General features: G+C 46.6%; 1 protein-coding gene across 2 annotated transcripts; it reads left to right on the forward strand.

Annotated features, from left to right (window-relative positions):
- Positions 1-26: 26 nt before the first annotated feature.
- Positions 27-21,378, forward strand: BID (BH3 interacting domain death agonist). Of its 2 annotated transcripts, none has more exons than XM_014937267.1 (7): positions 27-135; positions 12,818-12,931; positions 14,026-14,094; positions 15,820-16,021; positions 17,334-17,479; positions 19,152-19,355; positions 20,381-21,378. In XM_014937267.1, exons 3-7 carry the CDS (start codon positions 14,086-14,088, stop codon positions 20,390-20,392), a joined length of 573 nt encoding a protein of 190 aa, XP_014792753.1. In that variant the 5' UTR covers positions 27-135; positions 12,818-12,931; positions 14,026-14,085; the 3' UTR covers positions 20,393-21,378. The 2 variants fall into 2 exon arrangements, with proteins under 2 accessions (XP_014792753.1, XP_014792754.1); XM_014937268.1 differs by lacking the exon at positions 27-135 and adding an exon at positions 2,158-2,286 and having other exon boundaries at positions 20,381-20,559.

Genomic DNA, 21,378 nt, shown 5'->3' on the forward strand with positions numbered 1-21,378 from the left:
CCCCCCTCCCCGCACCGGGCAGGGCGGGCGGGGCCTCGCGGCTCAAATAGGCCGAGGCGGGGAGGAAGCGCGGAGGTGCTGCGCCGCCGCCACACGGTGCGTTCCCGCCGACGCTGAGGCCCGCTCCCAGCCCAGGTGAGTATCCCCTGCCCCCGGGAGAGGGGACGCGGACACTCTGGGAAGGGTTCCTCGGGAGTCAGCGCCGCCATTCGCGGTCTGCGCCTTCCCCCCCTCCTCTCCTTTTCCCTCTGTTGGGGGGAGGGGGGTGAAGCCGCCAGCCCGCTCCGGTACGGGCGAGGCGGGAAGCTGGCGGGGTGAGCATCGTGGTCTTCCCGCCCGGCGGTGCGGGCCTTATCCCTCGCAGGGCCGCGGGTGGCGGAGCGATGCCGTGCGGCCCCCAGCCGGGAAAGGGGAGCCCGGGCGGGCCCGTTGGCCGCCCTGCGCCTCGGGGAGCCTTCGGGCCCGACCCGCGGGTTGTCCCTCGCAGCCCTTCGGTCCTCTTCAGCTGAAGTGAGGGCTCCGTGACCCTGAGGAGGGCTGCGTGGGGTTTCTGCTTTCTCTTACCGCCTCCCTCCCACCCGTTCCCCGTGTTTCCTTCTCGCCTGCCGAGTCCGACCTTACTCGTCCGCGGTTCGGTTAGTTCTTTCGTTGACTTTGTTTCCTGCTCTCAGCCTGTCGGTAGGTCTGTCCGGTGCGCGCCCGCTGTGCCCTGCCAGGCTCCGTCCTGCTCCTCCATCCACGCTGCTCTCCTTATCCTGTGATGGAGCCTCTGCTCCTTACCCTGGCCTCTTTTCTACTCTCCCCAGCCGCCACCAAGTCTATCCTCTGCCTGCTTTTCTGTTTCTGTTGCAGACCGTCCTCCTTTCTGCTGCGATGGTACCTCATAAGCCATAAAAAGCCCTCTCTTGCCTTGCCCTGCTTGGTAAAGTCGGACATCTCACCCTCGGTCTCTGGTGAGAGCTTTCAGGCTGGAGGGGTGTTTGGCTGGGCAGGGGAGAGCAAGGAGTTAACCCTGCAGCAGCAGCAACTCCAGAGGGACCCGTGCTCGCCTCAGCTTTCCAGCAACAGTGGGATGTGGGAGTGGCGGCTGCAGCAAGAAAGCAAGGCAAGAAAGGGTTTCTAATAATAATTCGTAGGAAAAGCTCGTGATTGATAGGGATGAGTCATTTCGGTGTCTGCTTTTCTCCACTCTCCTTACCTTCCGCAGGGCTGTAGGTGTCTGTTAAAGCGGTGAGTGCCGTGGCTGCCTCTTTGTTTGCAGTGAGCAGCATGCGTGTTCTGTGGCCCAACCCCACAGTGGTCAAGGCAGGGTGACTGTCTGGAGGCTGGAGCAGGAGGAAGCTGGGTAGTGTGGAAAAGAACTGAGTCAGCAGGCTCTCTTCCTTAGAAAGGTGTTTGTTTCTCTAATGCATGTGCTCAGACGATGCTCTCTGTACCTTGGGGCGACAGTGGCTCTGAAACTGGGGGGGTCGGGAGGTGTGTGTGTGTCTTGACTTCTAAAACACAGTGTTTTGTAGCTTTAATTTAAAAAAACTTAAGTTACAAGGGCCTCAGAGTTACTTAAATCACTACAGTCTTAGTCCAGAAAGTCTGTGCTTATTTTGGGAGAAGTTGGCAACTCTTCTTGATGTTTCTTGGGGTATCTGTCTTATTATAGTCTTATTGTAGGTTACTTGTTATCTTTTTGAAATGGGTAAGTGTTTGATGAAGGAGGGAGCAAGGTGCTTCCCCAACAGGAAATTATTTTTAAGGTTTTTGTTTTGGTTTGGTTTTTTTGTGGTAAAGGACTTTTTGCAAAAGCCCACTTAACGGGGAACTGATTGATGTTCTGTTGTAATTTTTTATTGCTAATCAGACTGAAACTGTCTTCACCTGCCTGTGGAAGTATAATGTCTTAAAAGGTGTTAATTAAAAAGGGGCTTTTTGTGGATTTTTTTCCCCTCTCTGTGGTTACTTCTTTACGTAACAAGCTTAACAGTTTTCAGAGTCTTCTGTAGGGTGAAGCTTTGCAGCACTTACTCCTTGTCATCTCTCCGTGCCCATGATGTTATACAAAAACAGTGGAGGAATGCATTGTATAAAAAGGATTGTAGCACTTTGTTATTTGCTCGAATTTCTGCAACCTATCTCTTTGCATTTTCCTGTCTTCTTTTCTAGGTTTCTTTTGCCATTACTGATTGGCAGGATTTAGAGACCAGCTGAGGCAGAAAACTTCCTTTTTATACATGCAGAGTATAACATCTGATTGTAACTCTTCTGGTTAGGCTGTCCTGTGTACTAAGAAAGGTTGGTGTGAAAACCTCCTCTTCATATTTGCCTATTCCTTTTTGTTTGTATTTAGTAACAGAATTTAAGAAGAAAAAGAAAGAGACTGTTTTTTGTTGGGTTCCCACCTTCCCAGTTTCTTACCACCACATTAGGCCAGCTGGCACTGGGACAGCTGAGGCAGGGAGTTCAGCTCTGTTTCTTACTATGCACTGTCAGCAGAGCTCTGTGCTACACTCCACAAGTACAAACCTGGAGTCCCTGCTCTTAGAAATTAGGTGTACCTGGACCAGGCACAAGGATGCTACGCCTTTGCATAATGTGAGAGTTCGGTAAAGGTGCTGTGTGTGGCTCTTGATCTCCCTTAGCTCCTAAAATCTAAAACAATAAGAGCTGCGATGTATAATTCGGGAAGGCTGGTGTGTGTGTATTCACTGAGCACTCTCACCTGGGGTCAGTTATGCCATGTTGTTTCCATGTATTGTGTTTTTCCTGTCTAACAGGATGACAGGAGTCAGCCGCACTCGGCAGGAGTCTGAGGAGGTGGTAGATGAAACAGATAATAAAAGTGTTTAATCTGGAAGCAGGCAGGCACATAAATCTAGTGACTGCCACCTTTGGAGACCTTTCTGGAGTGTCTTGGTGCTTAGAAGTTATCAATTCCCTTATGTACCATTGAATGGGGGAGCAGGGAGCTAATTACTATTAGGAGGTTTGTGTGCTTGGTGCAAACCCTGCTGGCCTGACTGTGGAGGAGCAGCTATGAGGTGTGGGCTCCTTCATAAAGCAGCTGCTGTGGTTGCTGGGTATGAACTAACAAGCAGAAGGGGGTAGAGGAATCAGCCTGGTTCTCTTGCTGAAGAGAATCGAGTGCAGATGAGCAGGTTTCATTTCCATCAGTTAGCAGTTCCTCAACTAGTGAAAGAGCAGAATTTACCAGCAAATCTGATATTTCTTTGCAAAGTACCTTCCTCTGGTTATCTCTTAGCATGCTGTGGTTTTTTGTCTACGTCAGATTACGACGTTTTTGGGGCCAGAATTATCTTCCAATCTGTGTGCTGTGCAAAGCCAAGTTCATGCAAGCATTTCTAACTGGGGAGTTGAACTCGTGGCTAGGCTTGGCCAAATGTGCAAAACTTCTACTTGAAGTCTGATCCCCTCTTAGTTTTGGATGGTTTATCTTGGGGTTGGAGAGGGCTGCAGGGTTGCAGTAATGATTACAGAATGTTGATCCCATCCCCAGAGATTTTACAAGTCTGATTTATTTATTTTTTTTGAGCCAGACCAGAGAAGGAAGATAGGGAAAGGAGGGGTAAAATGTAAAAAGAAATGTTATTAGTCACGCAGAGTGTCCAATCTCATTTTTTGAGTTTGAAAACAATGTGTTAAGCATTTGTGATTGCCTTGATTTGTACCAGATGCCTGTAGGGAACCATGTCCTGACATCCTGCTGTTATCTCAACTTTATTGGGAAGTGAGCAGGACTCTAGCTGCCAGTGGTGTGCATTAGACACCTCCTTATACCTGGATGATTTAGCATTGCTTCCTGCATGAATTTTGAAGCAATATTTCAAGTGTAGAGCACAGTGGTGCATTGATGTCTCTTTTGCACCCTTCTTTGCAACAGCTGCTTTAAGAATCCTTTCAGAATCCCATCCCTTTCAGTAGCCCCATGGCTTAGAGTGTTGTTAGCACTGTCTCGGGCACCTAATAACTTCTGTTCTTCATGCAGTCTGCTGGCTTCCCCTACTGCTTTGCACCAACATGGCACTGCTCGGAGCTGACAGGGTGCTTCCTGGCTGTGGTGGGCTTTGGAGTGTCCTTGCTGGTGAACACAAGTAAAAGGCTGTACACCTCAATAAGTCCTCAGAATGCTGCTTTTTCTCATAAGAGGACAGTCATTGTGGCTCTAAACTCCTCCTACTTCAGAATTTTGCTCACCACTCTCCTTTAAAAGTCTCAGCTTTTATTCAGTTTCATGGAAGGTAAGAGCAGGGGCATTGGACTGTGTGTGCAATCATTGTGTACATGGTTGTTGGATTTTTTTAAGTGTCAGCAAACCTGCTGTATTTTCTGATAAAAACACTGTGACCTTTGGTCAGTTCCTAATATGCTCTTGCTGCAGCCTGTGGTGAATGGGTCTCTCTAATGTATTGGGCTATTTCTTTCATATACTTTAAAGGAGAAAATAAGTTCCTTGCTCAGTGTAACTCCTGGTAGTTTAGTGTAACTGTTATTACACCCGTAGATTAGCAGCCATACAAAACAAATCTACATAAATCAGCTAGCTGTTGTGTTTTGGTTTTATATTCTTTTCCTGGGCTTTGACACTAATCTGTGTTTCCTCCTAAGCTAAAACTGAAAGTGAAATGGTTTGCATTATTTAATGCATAGTCAGCTGTTTTCTTCGTGTGTGGAAATCCACACTTTTCCCCTGTGCTTTTAGACCTGCAGCTAGAGAGCCTGCAGCGGTGTTGAGAGGAAGATTGCTGCTGGGTGCTGAGGCATCTCATGTAACTGCATAGGTCTGCCTCGGCAGTAGGAAATATGTGCTCCTGGAGGTAACTCTTCAGCAATTCTACTGTCACAGTTTCCAAATAGTTCCTGCTGCTTTGCTTTGAAAGACATTTTCTTAACTGTGCATCATTGTCTTAAAGGTGTTTCAAAGAGATGATGCTTTTTTTCATTCTCACAATGTTAATGAGGTTCTGCTGTCAAAAGGCTTTGATCAAGGCTATGAATGCTGTTTTGAGTTACTGGTGCTTTTTGGCTGCCTGCTTTGATGCACAACTTCCTCTTTGAGGTTCTCAAGGATGTCTGGGCTCCTGTCTTAATAGGTTCCTTCAAGATGATTTTAATTTCTCACTGGCTGCATCAGTGTAATTATCATGGAGGTTGGAACACAACACAGTGGGAGAGAATTCTCCTAAGGTTTAGTGTGTTCATTGTAATCAAAGGACCAGTGTCAGGCTTTCCTTCTGTGGATCATCTCTTTGGCGGTTTGTACTGGTACATAGTTGTTTCATGAAAGTAAGGAACATAACAGATGCTTATAGCTACAATACACTTGATGTTCAGGAGGAAGGAAGTCCATTTAAAATTCATTTTCATGTTTTGGAGAAGCTGTCAAATACTGAGACAGGTTTGTGTATGTTCCCCTTCTTCCATAAATGCTTTAAGCCTTTTCTTTATAGTGAATGTTCTGAGTCTGATGAGGTGAACAGCCTCCATTAAAAATAATTCTGGGAAGTACAAGCTGTAAAAATCCTCTTGAATGTAAATTGTCCTGTGCAGTGAGCTGTTGGTTAGCAGCTCTGTGAGTGTGGTCCTGGCTGTTGTATCAGCATACTTGTCTTAGCTAAGCAGGGAGCCTTCAGCAGGTTCTCTCACAATGTATTGCTCCTTGGACATGTACTCTCAAATGACCCAGGCTTATCTGCTGATCTGAACTCTCACATGTGAGCTTCCGTTTTGGTTGGTTTGTGTTTTTTTCAGAAGGCAATGCAGATATTTCTGGTAGTTATGAGTCTGGAAGAGGATTTCTTGTCTAGTCATGTGGTGTGAAGGTAAGAGAGAATGCTGCTGTTAGTCGCCACCTGTATCCGTACACCCATCTTTTTGATTATTTTTTTCTTTTGGTGTTTTTTATCAGTTTCCAACTTTGCTTTCCTTCGCCTGACTGGGAAGTTAGGTAAGACAGATGACATCCCTATTTACTGTCGGGATCACTTGTGAAATGCATCCACGTTGTAACATGAAGTGTCATTCCTAATTTTCTGACTGGTGGATGATCTATGATTGTGCTGGCACATCGTAATAGTAGTACATGTGTCAAAACTGAAATAAGGAGGATGTTCTTGTCCTCTAGGTGGCATGACATCCAGTTATGCCACCTAGTATCCAGTCTCACTTCAGAGATCTTTTGGTTGGCAGTTCTTGTCAGAGCCTGCCTGAGTCACACCGGTGTCTGTCGGAGGCACTGTTGCCAAGTGATAAGAGGGGCTGTCCTCTCTGCTCCAGGGACTGAGCACTTTATTGCTGCCCAACTGTAAAAGCATGCCAGAGTGCAAGTGTCTGGCACTGATGCCCCAGCAAGGGCATCTTCTAAATCTGGAGGCAAGTCTTGAATTTCTCTGGCTTGACAGTGTCACTTGCACGTCACCAGTGGTGGCTGGCATTTGTTCCAGTGCTCACCACTTATCAACATTACTAAGGAGTTCCCTGCTTTTGGTCTGTTTGTCCTTCCTCTGTAATGTCAAAAGACTGGAACTGCGATTCCTCAGTCTTTCCTGTTTTCCAAGTAGTTTCCAAGGGGCAATCAGTAAGAACAGCTTGAATATGCCCTGTGGCACTACTGCAGGGTTGTGTTGCAGCTGCTGGGCTCATATAGTTGGACTTGTGAACACAAAGCAAACCCTGTACAGACAAGCAATCTTGTGAGGCTGATGGTATCTTTTTGTCAGGGTTTGCTCCACTTCCTCCTCCCAGGTCCTTAGGAGAGGTAGGAATATTTTCTTAATATTTGTGAGGAGGTGAAATGCAAGGTGGGCTTACCTGATGGAGCTAACTTTGCTCAACCCAGAAAGGGAAAAACTAAGCTCAGTCCCAGATCTGAAAAACCACCTGCACTGTGGCAGTCAAGATCCAACCCTTGTTTCTTCCTCTTAGCTGTGGCCATGCCCAAGATATGAAGATGTGCAGTTAGCTGAATCCAAATCCCAGCCCCAAGCTTTGGGGCAGTTTGAGCTGCAGGCTTTCTGCTGACTCAATTTCAGCCCAGCTGCATCCGTAGGCTGTTTCTGAAGAATACTGAACAGTGTTATCATGCTGCCTCCATCGTTGATCTGATAGAGAAACCACAGTAATCAAAAGTTCCTGCCTGCTTTTTTTTTCTTTTTAAGAGAGTTAGTAATATGGCAGTGTTCCCTCTTAATCATTGATGTGCTGCACGGGGGCTGGGCAACAGAACATTTTGAACCAAATGCAAATAAAAGTTGATGAGGAAGTTGGATAACTTTCTCCCTAAGAAGTCAAAGTACTGCCCTGATAACTAGAAGATTACTGCAGTTCATGTCGTCATGAAAAATAATGTGAAACAGCAGCAGACCATGGGAAGTCAAAGTAAATCCCCAATAAAAAGGCCAATCGAAACCACTTTTTTAGAATTGTCTCTAATAAAGTTTTTCTTTCAAAAACAAAATAAAGCCCCATCAAACAAACTGTGCAATGTATTACTAAATACACAGTTGAGTACTTTGTTCAGGCTGAGATGTTCACTCTGTACTAAGGCAGCATAAAGAAGCAAAGGTAAAAATGCTCTAATTAAAGAGGTAGTTTGACAAGCATCCATTGGCATCGGGTCTTTGTGTTCCATTTAGAGTTTCAGTGCCACTGAGTACTGGAAGATAAATATACTCTGAAACTGTTAGAAGCAGGAAGTATTCAGCATGTTTCCGTGTATTTTTGCATCAAAGGTATTATAAGCAAACTGCCTTTTTATTTTTTCTTCCTCACTGGAGTGATTAGGAGTCACAGAATCAACAGAATCTTCACAGTTGGAAAAAAAAAAAACCCTACCAAAAACACCCCACACCCACCCACAAACAGACACAAACCAACACTCCTGGGCACTAGAGCATGCCCTGAAGTGCCATGTCTACGCATCTCTTAAATACCTCCAGGGATGGTGACTCCACCACCTCCCTGGGCAGGCTGTTCCAGTGCCTGACCACCCTCTCAGGAAAGCAATTCTTCCTCAGATCTAATCTAAACCTCCTCTGCCCCAACTTCAGACCATTTCCTCTGCTCCTGTCATTCTTCCCTTGGGAGAAGAGGCCAACCCCCACCTCTCTACACCCTCCTTTCAGGGAGTTGGAGAGGGCAATGAGGTCCCCCCTCAGCCTCCTCTACTCCAAACTAAACATGCCCAGTTCCCTCAGCCTCTCTTCATAGGACTTGTTCTCCAGACCCGTCACCAGCTTGGTGGCTCTCCTCTGGACACGCTCCAGCAGCTCAATGTCCTTCCTGTAGTGAGGGGCCCAGAACTGAACCCAGCCCTCGAGGTGAGGCCTCACCAGTGCCCAGTCCAGAGGCACCATCACTGCCCTGCTCCCGCTGGCCACACTGTTCCTGATACAGGCCAGGATGCTGTTGGCCTTCTTGGCCACCTGGGCACACTGCTGGCTCATGTTCAGCTGACTGTACACCAATACCCCCAGGTGCCATTATTCACATCTTAAAAGGGCACAATCTGAAAGGAAGAGAAACAAAAACTGATAGCCTCAAGCACTCGGCAGTCATGCTTGAGAGTAGCAGGGAGGGGTGGATTTAAGCAGTTTTGTGGTTCTTGAGAAGCAGAGTATCTTTCCTAAGAACCTAGCAAATAAACCACAAGTGACAGGGTGATGGGGTCTGTCCTGGCCAGGCCACAGACCTGCTGGCATCTCAAGGTGTTCCGCCCATGGCTTACCGGTTTTGCCACTTCTGAAATGAAGCTATTGATGTTGTTGCCTCCCTCGGAGGCAAATGCATGGAAAATGCCTGTAGTTTGGAAGTGGTGTTCCCCGTGGTGGGGAAAGTCCTGAGAAACTCCAAGTCAATAGCTTTGGTCTTACCCAGATGATACCAAACCGTTGCTTTGGTTTCACAGTAGCATGCGTATGTACATCCATAGATGCACAAAGGAGCTTGTTCAGCCCATCCTTCACCTGGCTAATATATTGCAATGTCTCTGCTCCCCCCCCCGGCTTTTCTTTCCAAAGCATAGTATCAAATTGTACTTTAGGAGGACAGTAGGTCTCAGATGAGGCAAAATCTTGGGATCTTCTAAACGCTGTTACAGGCTGGCGTATCCTTTGCAGACTGAGTAGTGATGGGGACAGGTTTTCTGTGGTTATGATAACATCCTATATATTCATCTCTGGTTTTTTGCTGATCAACAAGCTGTCTTCCCTTTTGCTGCTGTTTTTTTTTTTCCTCTCTCTCTGTGTAAAGTCTGAAGTTCACGTGCAGCTGCTAAGGCTTCTTCTGTAGCTAGAGAAATCTGAGGAAAAGCTCTGCTACCTGCTGCTACTGGGGCTGTGTAGTTCCTGTTGGGTTTACTGGCAGGGTGATGGGGATTCCTTTGGGGACTTTGGGCTCTGTGATGAGGGATTTGCTTCCCCTGTTGTGACTTGAAGTGCTGCAGACAGCAGTCTGGCACAGCTTAGAATATCCTCAAATAAGGAACTTCACAGGTCTGCGGTGCTGTTTCTCTTCCTCACTTTCCAGTTACACTGGTTATGTAAAGCAGTTGTGCCTGTGGCAAGTTTTCGGGAGGTCAGTGAAATTGAATGGTTATGGCTTGATCTGTGGATTTAAAATGTCAGGTCATATCAGTTGCCTCAGTTTCCCTGCCTGTAAAATGATGCCTTGTTCTGTAAAGAGCTCTGCAGCTCAGCAATAAAATGTTTGCCTACAAGGCAAGTGGAAGCCGCCAGGTCCAGGGAGAGACAAATAGGCACTGTTTCATTGCTTCCAATAATGATGTCATCCTGAGTGCCAAAATTAAAGTTCTTATCTTCCAGCTACCGGGCAGAGAAAGCAGTGCACAGGTTGGAAGTGTTTTTTTCCTTCTCAATGACTGATGCTTTATTGCAGTTTCTGCTTTGGAGACTTTAACCCGCTCCTAACTCAAATGTGAGACATAAAGATAAGTATCTTGACAACTCACACAACAGGTCCATTGACTGGTATTGTGTCTGTCCAGGTGTTTGTATGGGAGGTGTCTCAGAATCCAGACAGGTTGTTAAAGGATTGTGGCTTTGCTGCTGGAAAGAGCATGTTTTCATAACCAGACAGTGTCTGATAACAGCCGAGAATAGTAACTCTGAGGCTGAGCTGTGAGGAGTGGTGAAGGATACGAGGGAAAGCGATTGTGAGCAGAGACATTATTCGTGGGGTGCATTCTTTTCTGAGCCATCTTGAAGATGTGACAAAAGTGTGAAGAAGGGGCGAAACCAGATTTGTAGGGTGGCTCAGCGCTGTTGCTGTAGGGATTCTGGGACCTACTCCTGTTTATGGCAGCTTATATGCTACCGGCTGATTCTTGCTGCCATGTGGGGAGCTGCTGATGACTTGCTTGCAGTGCCTGGAGGTACAGCAGAACCCCAAAATCTAAATAATTGGCCCTGTATTATAGTAGTAGGGAGCCATTTTGTGGTGTGAGATAAATTCTTTTTTTCTGTTCTCAGGTGTGTTTTAGACCACCCAAGCAGAACTTTATTAGCCAAGAACTGGAACCCCTCAGGGGCTTTTACTGCCTGGGTGGTGAGTCTTTGATTCAGGGAATTCAGTTCATGAAATTATCATCTTCAAGCCTTCTTGTCTTAATTTTTTACCATTTAAGCACTTTGGAGTGTGGTCAGTTTTTGTTTTTATTGTTCTTTTCTGTCTTATCTCTCTGCTCATTTGCAAGAGTGGACAAACCTGTAATTTGCAACTATGATGGGTGATTTTTTTTTTTTTAATGTGTCTATTTCTGTGGACTTGCCCTGAGTAGTGTCTAACTTTTTACATAGAGCTGAGATGATCCCCTACAGGGAAGGGAAGAACCCCAGTGTATTGTAGTAGGTCTCTTCCCCCTGCACACCTATTAACATCTCTGGGTGCAGCGGGTACCCTGGCAGGGCAGGGGTTGCTCAGCCCCTTTATGTCTGCCTTTCTAGCTGTATAGGCATGTCCAGAATAGATCTGGATCTTTTTGTTTGACTTTTATTTTCTGCTTTGGGAATGGAGCAGCGTGCATCTTTTCCTTCTCGGGCAGGAGTGGCTTGTGCCTCTTCTTTTAAAGCAGGGGGTGAGAAAAAACAATGGTGCATTTCTTTTTGGTTGCCTCTTTCATGACTGTTCAGACTGAACCCAATGAGTTTCCTGGCAGTGTGAAATAGATTCCCTACGTTTTTTTGTCACACTGGGTTTTAAAGCTACATTCTGAGCTTTCCTTGGAAAGACGTGGCAGGTGGCAAACCCCCAAGGAAGCGTCTTGACTTCTGTTTCTATTCCATCCACTTGTAAGAAAGATGGCATTGGTCCCTCTGCAGGCTGATGTTTTAGTCTGTTTATTACCACTTGACTGGGTCCAATTCACCCTTCAATTCCGATTGACTAGAATTACCATCAATGAGAGAAAAATAGGTCATCCTAGCAAAGTTTAGCTAGGTTTAGGTGGAAGAGGTTTCACTGTGAAGGGCTTGGAAGTGAGAAACCTCTTTGGTGCTGTTCAGCTAGTTTCACCCAGCACATCTGGCCACTTGTGTGCAACTTGCAGCTGTAGTGGCCGGTGTTGAATCACACTTCTGCCAGAACTGTGGAAGAACATAGAATCATAGAATCATCTAGGTTGGAAGGGACCTTGAAGATCATCTAGTCCAACCATCAACCTAACTCTGACAAAAAAATAAATAAGAAATAAGCAATAAAAAAATAAGTAAACCATATTCCTGAGGACCATGTCAACCCGTCCTTTGAACACCTCCAGGGATGGTGCCTCAACCACTTCCCTGGGCAGCCCATTCCAATGCTTCATAACCCTTTCCGTGAAGCAATTTTTCTTAATATCCAATCTAAACCTCCCCTGGTGCAACTTCAGGACATTTCCCCTTGTCCTATCTCCTGTGACTTGGGAGACGAGACCGACCCCCGCTTCTCTCATCCCCCCTTCAGGTAATTATAGAGCGTGATAAGGTCTCCCCTCAGCCTCCTTCAGACTGAACACCCCCAGATCCTTCAGCCTCTCCTCATAAGACTTACTCTCCAGACCCCTCACCAGCTTCGTTGCCCTTCTCTGGACCCGCTCCAGCACCTCAATGTCTTTTTTGTGGTGGGGGGCCCATAACTGGACACAGTACTCGAGGTGAGGCCTCACCAGTGCTCTGCAGACGTGTAGTGTGAATGGAGGACAGTGTGACTTCTTGTGCCTTGAAAGAAGGGGAGATTTGTTCAGCCTGTGCTCGTGTTACAAAGTCAGCTGGCTGTTATCAATCCAAATTAGCCAGCCTGGGCTAATCTGACCAGCTGTAGATTACTGCTCCGGTCCCACACGAAGGTTTTGGCATAAACTAGAGTTGGGTGGGAATGGCAATATTGGTAGAGCTCAAGAAGGTCACTGTGATGAATGTGGGTTTCAAGGCCAACATCATGTGGGCAGCAGAGGCTTGATACTACTTAAAGCTTCCTGTGGGCTCAGCCAAGACGGTTCAGAAGTGGCGTTTAACTCAGCAGGAGTTACTAACAGAGTAGATCCACTGTTTACTAGTTGTAACATGAAAACACCTTGGTTTTCCGCTGAATTGCTTTGAATTGAAAGTAAATATTATATCTAAAAACAAAATATGTGCAAGTTGAGGCTTCGCTTAACCCACGGAAATACTGCTTTTGTGGACAACTCCTGAGGAGTTTACACAAAGCCAAGGACATGCCACAGGCTTAATGCTAAAATCCTCGCTTTCCCCTTAATCTCAAGAGATTCTGTCTCAAGTTCTCCAATCTGAATTAACGTCTTTCTCTCTTCCAGCAAAGTCAAGCCTAGGAGAAGGGTCACCCTGCCCTGTTTCAGAGCCCTGTCAGGTCCCAGAGAAGAGGACAGAGGACTGCGCTCTCCCCAGCCAGCCCACTCTTTAGAGTAGAGGTAGGTAGCAGCAAAGCCTAAGCCTGTATTTTAGGAAGCTATTAGTCTAATGTAATAACTAACTGAAAAAAAGAGCTTATGGTTAAGAGGCTGCCTGTGGGCTGTTATGTGTTTTAAACATATTTGAGATTGTGTTTTGGTCTTGGGGACTTCTGAGTGCCTTTGAAAAGTTGGGAAATTCATGGTCTCTTGGAATCATTACTGTGGTTTCCTTCAGAGTTTGAATGCATTTCTGCTTTCACTTCATCCCTCTTTTCCACGAGCACACTAGTTATTTAAAACATAGCTGTGAGGGGTTGCTACTATGAAATAAGATCATTCATCAGTAGCCCAGGTCTTTGATGGTTAGTAGACCATCTCTTTAGCCTCCTCGGTGCTTTCACCCCACTTTTGGTCAGAAGGAACCTGTGCAGCAGCTCAGTGAAGAAGACCTGGTAGGAAGGTGGTGCCCACTTTCAGCCAGGCTTAGTGGAGTTGTGCTCATGGAACTAGAAGCCTTTGACGCTTGGTCCAACCTTCCCTGTCCCTAGATATTTGTTGGGAAAGCACTGAAATAAGCCTGAGTATAGACATGTGTCTGTGCATGGGGGCTGGGGAAAGGCATGCTTGAGGTCCTGCAGATGTGTTGCAGCATCAGCTGGGTGTTTCACTTCAGAATACACTGCTGTGCACACAGACCCAAGCAGCTCACCTGCTCTCAGTAGGTACTTGGGAAGTCCTCTGTGATAACAGTTTTCCATTCCAGCCTCTGGCACAAGGTCCTTCCCTTCCCCAGCACCACCTCTTGGCTTTAAAGCTCCGTGTGTAGGTCATGTTGCTCCACTCCCCTCCACAAGTCTATGGCAGGAAGGGATTTCCTGCCTCTCATTTCATGTAAATAGGGCCCTTCTTGCTGGAACAGTTGTGGTTTTCTCAGCCTTTTTTTTTTTTAATGACTGCCAGTGTGTGATGGGCAGCCCTCTCCAGAGATAGGGATATGCATAGCTAGAAAGGTCATTTTCTACAAGACGTGGTCAGACTCATGAGCACTGCTGCAAGTTGTGGGGTTTGGGGAATTTTTTTTACTTTCACCCTTTTATTTCTCACTCTTGCAGGGCAAGGACTTCTGGTCTGAAGCAGAGGGTGACAAGAGCTGCTCTGTCTCTGAATCCATCATGGAACAGGTTAGTTTTAACTTGACTGAACTCAGTGGTTCATAGTGACCGTCGGTTCTCTTGTGCACTTGTTCTGAGTTCTAATAAATCAAATTAACACACACTGCTGATCAATTTCTTGTATTGGTTTGTGCAATATTTGACCACAATTATGTATCACACTTAAATCTTATTAACTTACATTGAGCTGCTATTGAAATGTCTGTCATCCTCCCCACCCCACCTAATGTTAGGGTACAGTTCTAACCCTCTTTGCTCTGCCCTCCCACAAGGCTTTTAAACATAAAACCTTGTGACTAGTCCAGTGGGTTGTTCAAGGAGATCATGCCTGGTGTCCCAGTGAATTTGGGTCATCAGGTGAGCTTGACTTCTGTCTGTAAACATCCATGTTTCCGTGGATCATGGAAGATGTGCCTTCTGTTGATCTTTGGCTGATCATATACCTTATTTTCCATTTGTTTCCATTTCCGAACTCTTCTTTTTGTTGCATTTGTTCCTCTATTTCTCTGCCCAGCCTCCTCTCAAGTAAACAACCCATCCTTAATTACTGTTTATGCATTTGTCCCGATTTTGCCTAGGCAGTATGGGTCCTGTATTATTACTGATACAGTTATCTAGATATAGGTAGTCTTGCAGGGTACCTGAAAGTCCCTTTCAATTGTCAGGTTCATTCTTGTTGCATATTGATTGCCCTATGCAGTTGACAAGACAGACTATTCTGCTTTAGCCTTGATTCCTCCCCCTAGTTACCATTAAGCCTAAACATTTTCTTATCTTAAAGGCAGACAGTCTGCATACCAGAGTGAGGATTTTCTTTTCTTCCTTTATTTCTGTGCTTACAAAACATCCTGTTCTCTTAGCTGCTTAACTAAAATTATTGGACAGTCTCCTGGTTTTCTACGGAGGCCTCAAGTGGTCATGAGACCCCATGTTCCAGTGGGACCTCTTGCTCACATTGATCTGGTTTCCTCGTGGAACTCCTCAGCCTAACTAATGTGGTTGCTCTGTGGCAGGATGTGTGCCCGTGGAGGCAGCGTATGTCTGTTTGCTGGGGGTGAACATGCCAGTGGAGATGATACCAGACATCAGTGATCTGTCATCTCACTGTTCTTGTGAGCAACTGTTTGACTCTCTACAGAGAGCTGAACAGGTTTATTGTGGAACTAATTGAGATCCCTTTGCAAAGAGAGAAGAAATATGAACTGTAAGGTGTTTTACAGGCTTATGCTGTCTGTTATTTCTGTTTCCCACCTTGTTACTGCTAGGCTCTGATTACATTTAAGTGGGGAGCTGCTGGCTTCGTTACGCACAGGAAGTAAAATGCCCAATTCCCAAATAGAGGGGTAAAAACCTTCCAAACACAGATGTTTGAATAGGGAGAGGTGGGTGGTTTGTGCTGAGTACACACGTCTTTCAAAAGGGGAGCTCTGATCAGGGTTTCTGTTATTGCCACAACTGTAAATGTGCAGGAGAAGGTGAGCTGACTCTTCCACCACTGGTTTGTAACAACAGAGCCATCTATCATTCACCAACAGACAGTTCTGTGTGAGTACATAGCCAGGGGTTAGTGTGCATTTGCTCAAGTCTTGTGGATTCCCTGGCTTAATGCTCTTCAGGATGCCCAAAGGAGGCCAGAGCAATGTTCAGGGTTGGAAAACAGGGTATACATAGACCTTCTGATTGTGACTTTCCCTGGCCATGGATTTAACAGTGATTTTTTTTCTTATGTCTAAGATCAATGGATCTGTCCAGATGGAGAGCGCGCTGCTGTACACCTTCCTGGATGTATCCTCTGACTGTAAGTTCAAAGAACATCTTCATTCCCTGCAAAACCAGGGGATTGTGTCTCTCCTGAAAGACAGCTACTGCTATGATGATGAGGTGGAACTTCAGACCGATGGCAATCGGAGCGGTCACTTGCAGAACGGTGAGCTAGGTGAGTGCTCTTTCCTCCATCCTACGTGCCTCTCTGAAGGTGATGTTTTTCTTTCCCCTTTTCTCCCCTTTGCTGCTGGTCTGTTTCAGAGGAGTAATGTTTTCTGCATTGATAGACTTCATGGTGTGGCCAGTGGTGGTGTTGGTTGGGATTTTAACAGTTGGAATAAGACAGTTACTACTTAGCACTTTATCTCCCCATGGAATTTTAGAGCACCCATCACCTTGGGGTTTTGTCTGCAGCATGTCAGACAAGGGACACAAAGCTGATAGTAATGGTTGCTGTCTTCAAGGAGTAGGATAGGAAGCAGTTAAGTTGGGCCTCATGCTGCTCCTCACACAGTGTCAGTACTTGGGCTAGGATTTTGGAACAGCTTTTGCTCTGGTACCGAGTGAATCCCTTTCTGCTCCACCAGTGTGGTGGAAACTGTTCCTTAATTAGTTTTTGGTACCGTTCCTGCTTTACTAGCCATCTGCAGTATGGCTATTGCCCTGTGCTCAGGATGTGTCAGCTGGCACGTTGACCTCAACCTACGCAGGGTGAGGAGGAACTGCTGCAGTAAATAGCCCTCCCTCCTACAAATCTGCACAGGTCTCATGCTCCAAGTGAAAATGGGAAGCTTTGCCAAAGGGAGGTAGGACAAGGTTTTAACTAAATGGGTTTTAACTAAAAGAGGGTAGATTCAGACTAGATATAAGGAAGAATTTTTTTTTTTTAAGATGAGGGTGGTGAAATAGTGGCACAGGTTGCCCAGAGAGGTGGTAGATACCCCATCCCTGGAAACATTCAAGGTCAGGTTGGATGGGGCTCTGAGCAACCTGGTATAGTTGAAGATGTCCCTGCTCACTGCAAAAGGGTTAGAAGGGACCTTTAAATGTCGTCCAGTCCAACCCAAACCATGCTGTGATTCTATGAGATGCATTTTACATGGTGCTTAAGAGATGGGTCCTGAGAGCAGTCAAAGTCATGCATGCTCTCTGGCTTCCCCTCTTTTGGCAGGGTGTTGGCTGTAGCTGTCGTGTACAAATTTTATTTGGAGACATTCTAACCTCCCCATAGTGTATTTTAGGCAAGGTGAAGCTGCAGTTTACCTAAACTATAGATTAAAAAAACCCCTGTTTGCACACTGTCCCTGTCAAATGAGTCAAGTGCACACGAGGGAGTTGGGTGTGTGCAGCTGTCAGGAATGCAGTGTGATTGGGAGTGGGAAGGAAATTGATGGAGAGGGGCAAAGTGCCATGGGCCCGTTTACCCAAACTGAACCCAGTCTGAGTACAGCCTGTGAACTAAATCCTGCTGTGTGTGTTGGCAGTGTTTGGCCCTGAGGTAAATGAAGAAGTTATCCGGATCATTGCTGCTCAGCTCGCTGAGATTGGAGACCAGTTTGATAAAGAAATCAAAGCAAGAGTAGTAAATGATCTAGTGCAGCACTTTCTGAATGAGAATCTGTCCGGAGAGGTGAGTGAAAAGCAACCTGAGTGAAAAGCAGTTTCCTTTTAAATGTTGTGAACCCTTCCCCCTGTGACTTTGAAGCAGTGAGCTTGCAACTTCTGTATCTTTGCTAGTTTGCTGCTTTAATTATTGCAGCCTTAAAATTCAGCACAAACACCTACCTTTGACGATTTGTTAGAGGTGATGCTGTGGCAGCTGTTGGCCCACAAATGTGTTCCTTGCGCTCATCTCCTTTCTGCAGATGGTGAAATTGAGGTCCTTGTGGAGAAGGATTAACTTTCAGAGGCATTTTGTTCTCGTTTTATTGGCCTCGTGGCTTATCTTTGAAAATCAACTGTTTGATTAAGGCTTAGTATTTGTCCTTAAGATCTTTGGACATGGGTGCTGAGTCCTGTATGTCTGCTGCTCATCAGGTGGGTAGAACTTGAGCAGTGTTAGTGCCAAAGCTTGACTTGTGCTTGGTGCTGAACACTGAAGAGACAAGGAGTAAGACCCTTTTCTAGTGCTGTAATTGTTCAGCTCCTAGGCTGTGTGTTGAGAGTAGCAGTGGGTTTGGGCCTGAATGGGTGACCTGCTGAGAGAAGGCCTTTCTAGGTGGCATCTCCACCTCTTTGATGCAGTTGCTCTCCCACCAACAGATGTGATGCAGTCCTGGCCCAGCATCTGATGTGCCTCACTGCTCTGCAGGGGAAGTGGAGTTTGAGGTCCCTAGTGTTAGACGCCCCTCCTTCTTTTTAAGGATTGGATCAACATTTGGATCAAGAGCCACAGTTTGCTTCCACAAAGCATTTTTGGCATCTTCAAGATAACTGGCTTTCTTGTTTGGCCTGTGATGAAGTTTGCTATGCTCTGAGCTAATGCTGTCTTTGAAGTGAGGGTCCACCTTGCTGAAAAGGTGGGGTTTAATGACTTCAAACAATCTTTTTATGGTTTTTTGGTGGTGCTTAGGTATTTTTTGCACTGCAGTTTATCACGTGCACAGACTATCCAGCAAAGCCCTACCATTCCCTACTCCTGCTCTCTTGTTCTCTACCCAGTTAGGTTTTAGGCCTTCAGATTTATTGCCTAACCTTTCAGTCTTTAAGGCCGAGACAAACCTAACTTCTGAGCAGGTGGATCTTGCTTTTTCCCATTAGTAGTGTAGCTTAGTGCATAGGCACATTGTCCCTCTTGGGAAACTGATCTCCCACTGATCTTGGGAGCAAGGCAGTGTCTGTTCCATGCTTGGATGCCTTTTCTAGCTCCTGCCTATGTGAAGGCTTTTCTATTAAACTTTAAACTCACTTTGCCTTCTTCTCAGTCCCCTCTTAAGCTTGTACTCCTGATCTTCACTGTGTTTAAGGTGGGTTGCCCTCTCCTGGGAGCCCCAGGACTCCTGTGGACCTGGCAGGCTAGGTGCAAACCCTGGGGAGGAGGGGAGCTGCTGTACCCTCCGCGTGTAAGGCACTATCTTAATTTTCCAGTGGGGTGCATGTTGTCTCCCGTTCTTTTTTTGTCTTGGGTGAGCAGCTGAACTCCAAGATGGTCATGGTTCTTGCTATCCAGTGTGTGTAACAGCCATCCTGTGAGGTGTTAGGACAAGCACATCACTTGACCAGCGCAGTGCTGGCAGGCTGCCCTGAGACTCCTTTCTCCCCCAACTATTGCACTGAGATCCCTCTCTCTCCCTTCCACACAGGAGATAACACGGCGCATGTCGGAGGCAGTGGAAGGGCTTGTACGGGCCATCCCCTCAGACATGGAACGGGAGAAGGCCATGTTGGTGCTAGCAATGGTCTTAACTAAAAAAATTGCCAATACAATGCCCTCCCTTCTACAGCGTGTCTTCAGGACCACCGTCAACTACATCAACCAGCAGCTCCACAACTACATTGTCAGAATGGTGAGTGCTGTCAGGCAGCTCTGTGAGAGTCCCAGCCAGCCCCTTAGCCAGCCCAGGTTCTCTCTGGAGGGTTGGCCAGAAGGGAATGCTAGTTCCTGCTGAGTTCTGAAGGTTGATGTGCTGAGAGAGGGAGGCTTGAGGGAGTGTGTGTCACAGCTTCTGCTCACCCGCTCTCACAGCAGCCAGAAAACAGAGTGCATTTAGCCTGTGGGGCAGAGATGTAATTGCTCCTCTCCTCCCTGGGGTCTGACTTGGGTTAAGACTTGGGTTAATCATGCCCTCGGGAAAGGAAAGCCTGACCTGAGCTCTGATGGCTGTATTTCCCAAATGTCTTGGGCCTGAGGTCTCTGCTCTTGTTTTCCTGGCCTTCCCACAGCTTGGCAGAACTGGAAGGGGAAAGGAACTGCCCTTGAGAAATGGAGGAACGACGAGAAGTGGGCCAATGGGAAATGGCAGCTCTGTTGTCCACCCACCCCAGCCCTAGTTGGTCTTATCTCCCAATCACAGGAGATAGGACAAGGGGAAATGGCCTCAAGTTGTGCCAGGGGAGGTTTAGATTGGATATTAGGAAACATTTCTTCACCAAAAGGGTTATCCAGCATTGGAACAGGCTGCCCAGGGAAGTGGTTGAGGCACCATCTCTGGATTCAAAAGATGGGTTAACATGGTCCTCAGCAATATGGTTTAGTGATTTACTTATTTTTTTATTGCTTATTTCTTACTTATTTTTTGGTCAGAGTTAGGTTGATGGTTGGACTAGATGATCTTTAAGGTCCCTTCCAACCTGGACGATGCTGTGATTAGCACAGAAAGGAGGGGGGGCTGAGGGGTGATGGCAAAGGGGCAGCACGACAGGCAGCAGAGTTGCAGCAGGGTTCCTGGCACCGGGGGGCTGCTGCTCGCCCTCCCCAAGAGGTGCCAGGCTCCTCAGGCGGGTGGTGGGGGCAGCCACAGGGCTTGTTGCTGGGGCAGGGGGGCCAGCTCTGCTGCTGTTAATGCTGGTTCTGTTTCTCTCTCTCCCCTAGCTGCATGAGTGAGCCAGCTCTCCAGCCCTCTGCCTGCAGAGTGTGGATTCCCCAAGACTTTTTTTTACTTCATGTACGCGAATCACTCTTCCTGTTCTTAACTTCTGAGATACAGCTGTGACAGGGAACGGCAGAGCTCCGTAGATAGGCTTTTGTAGACTAGCACAGCAATGATGGTAGTGTAAGCTATGTGCCAGCTCTGCCAGCACCTGTAAGAACTAGTGCTTACCCTCTCTCAATAGTCTTCTCTTTTTCTTAGCAGTAGCAGACTTTGTTCAGACCCTGGCTTGTGCCTCCAGGGGAAATATGGTGGGCAGAGAACCTGCCTCCTCTATTTTTTTTGTTTCTTTCTAATCATCAGCCGTAGCATTTTGCTTTAGTTATCTTCTTCCCAGCCCTGCTCCTGGTGCTGCAGCTGAGCCATGCTGAGTGCTAACTGTTCCCAGGAAGGCAGAATGGGTCCACAGCACAGATTACCAAGGGGAGGGCCAAAAAATCAGGTTTATTTTAGAGGGGAGCTGGCAGCAAGGGGGAATAACCCTAAAGGAGATAGAGGTGCTGTTTGGCCAGGGAAGGCTAAAGCAAAGATGCTTCAGTACCAGTTGCCATCAGCCCGTGCTTGAGAAGTAAAACCAGATGAGAAATTGTAAAGAAAAGGCACGGGGTAGGTACAGGGCAAATTCTTTCAGGGAACACAACCTGGATATGCTTGAGGAAAAGTGTTTAGCTTTAGAGTATCTTGCTGTACAGAGAAAGAAGGTATCAGCCTTGGATGAGGAAGAATACCAGGCATCTCTTAGGAGTGTACTGCAGACACATCTCAGGTTCAACAAACCCAGACTCAGGTTGTTTGATGCACACCTGTAATCCCACAAGGCAGCAAAGACTTCACCTGTGATCCAGCTGCCTCAGAAGTTTTGAAAGTATGTAAATATTTCATGAGATTTTTTTAAAATACTTAATAAAATTGTCAGTTCTCATGGCAATATGCGTCTTAA

This window comes from Calidris pugnax, unplaced genomic scaffold (assembly GCF_001431845.1).
Source record: "Calidris pugnax isolate Ruff unplaced genomic scaffold, ASM143184v1 scaffold1, whole genome shotgun sequence".
Taxonomy (NCBI): domain Eukaryota; kingdom Metazoa; phylum Chordata; class Aves; order Charadriiformes; family Scolopacidae; genus Calidris; species Calidris pugnax.

Bases quoted from the DNA above. Each gene is read 5' to 3' on its own strand.
- BID (XM_014937267.1), top strand. The intron at 16,022-17,333 runs GTGAGTGCTCTT...GTGTGTTGGCAG, and splicing joins CTTGCAGAACGGTGAGCTAG to TGTTTGGCCCTGAGGTAAAT. The intron at 17,480-19,151 runs GTGAGTGAAAAG...CCTTCCACACAG, and splicing joins ATGAGAATCTGTCCGGAGAG to GAGATAACACGGCGCATGTC.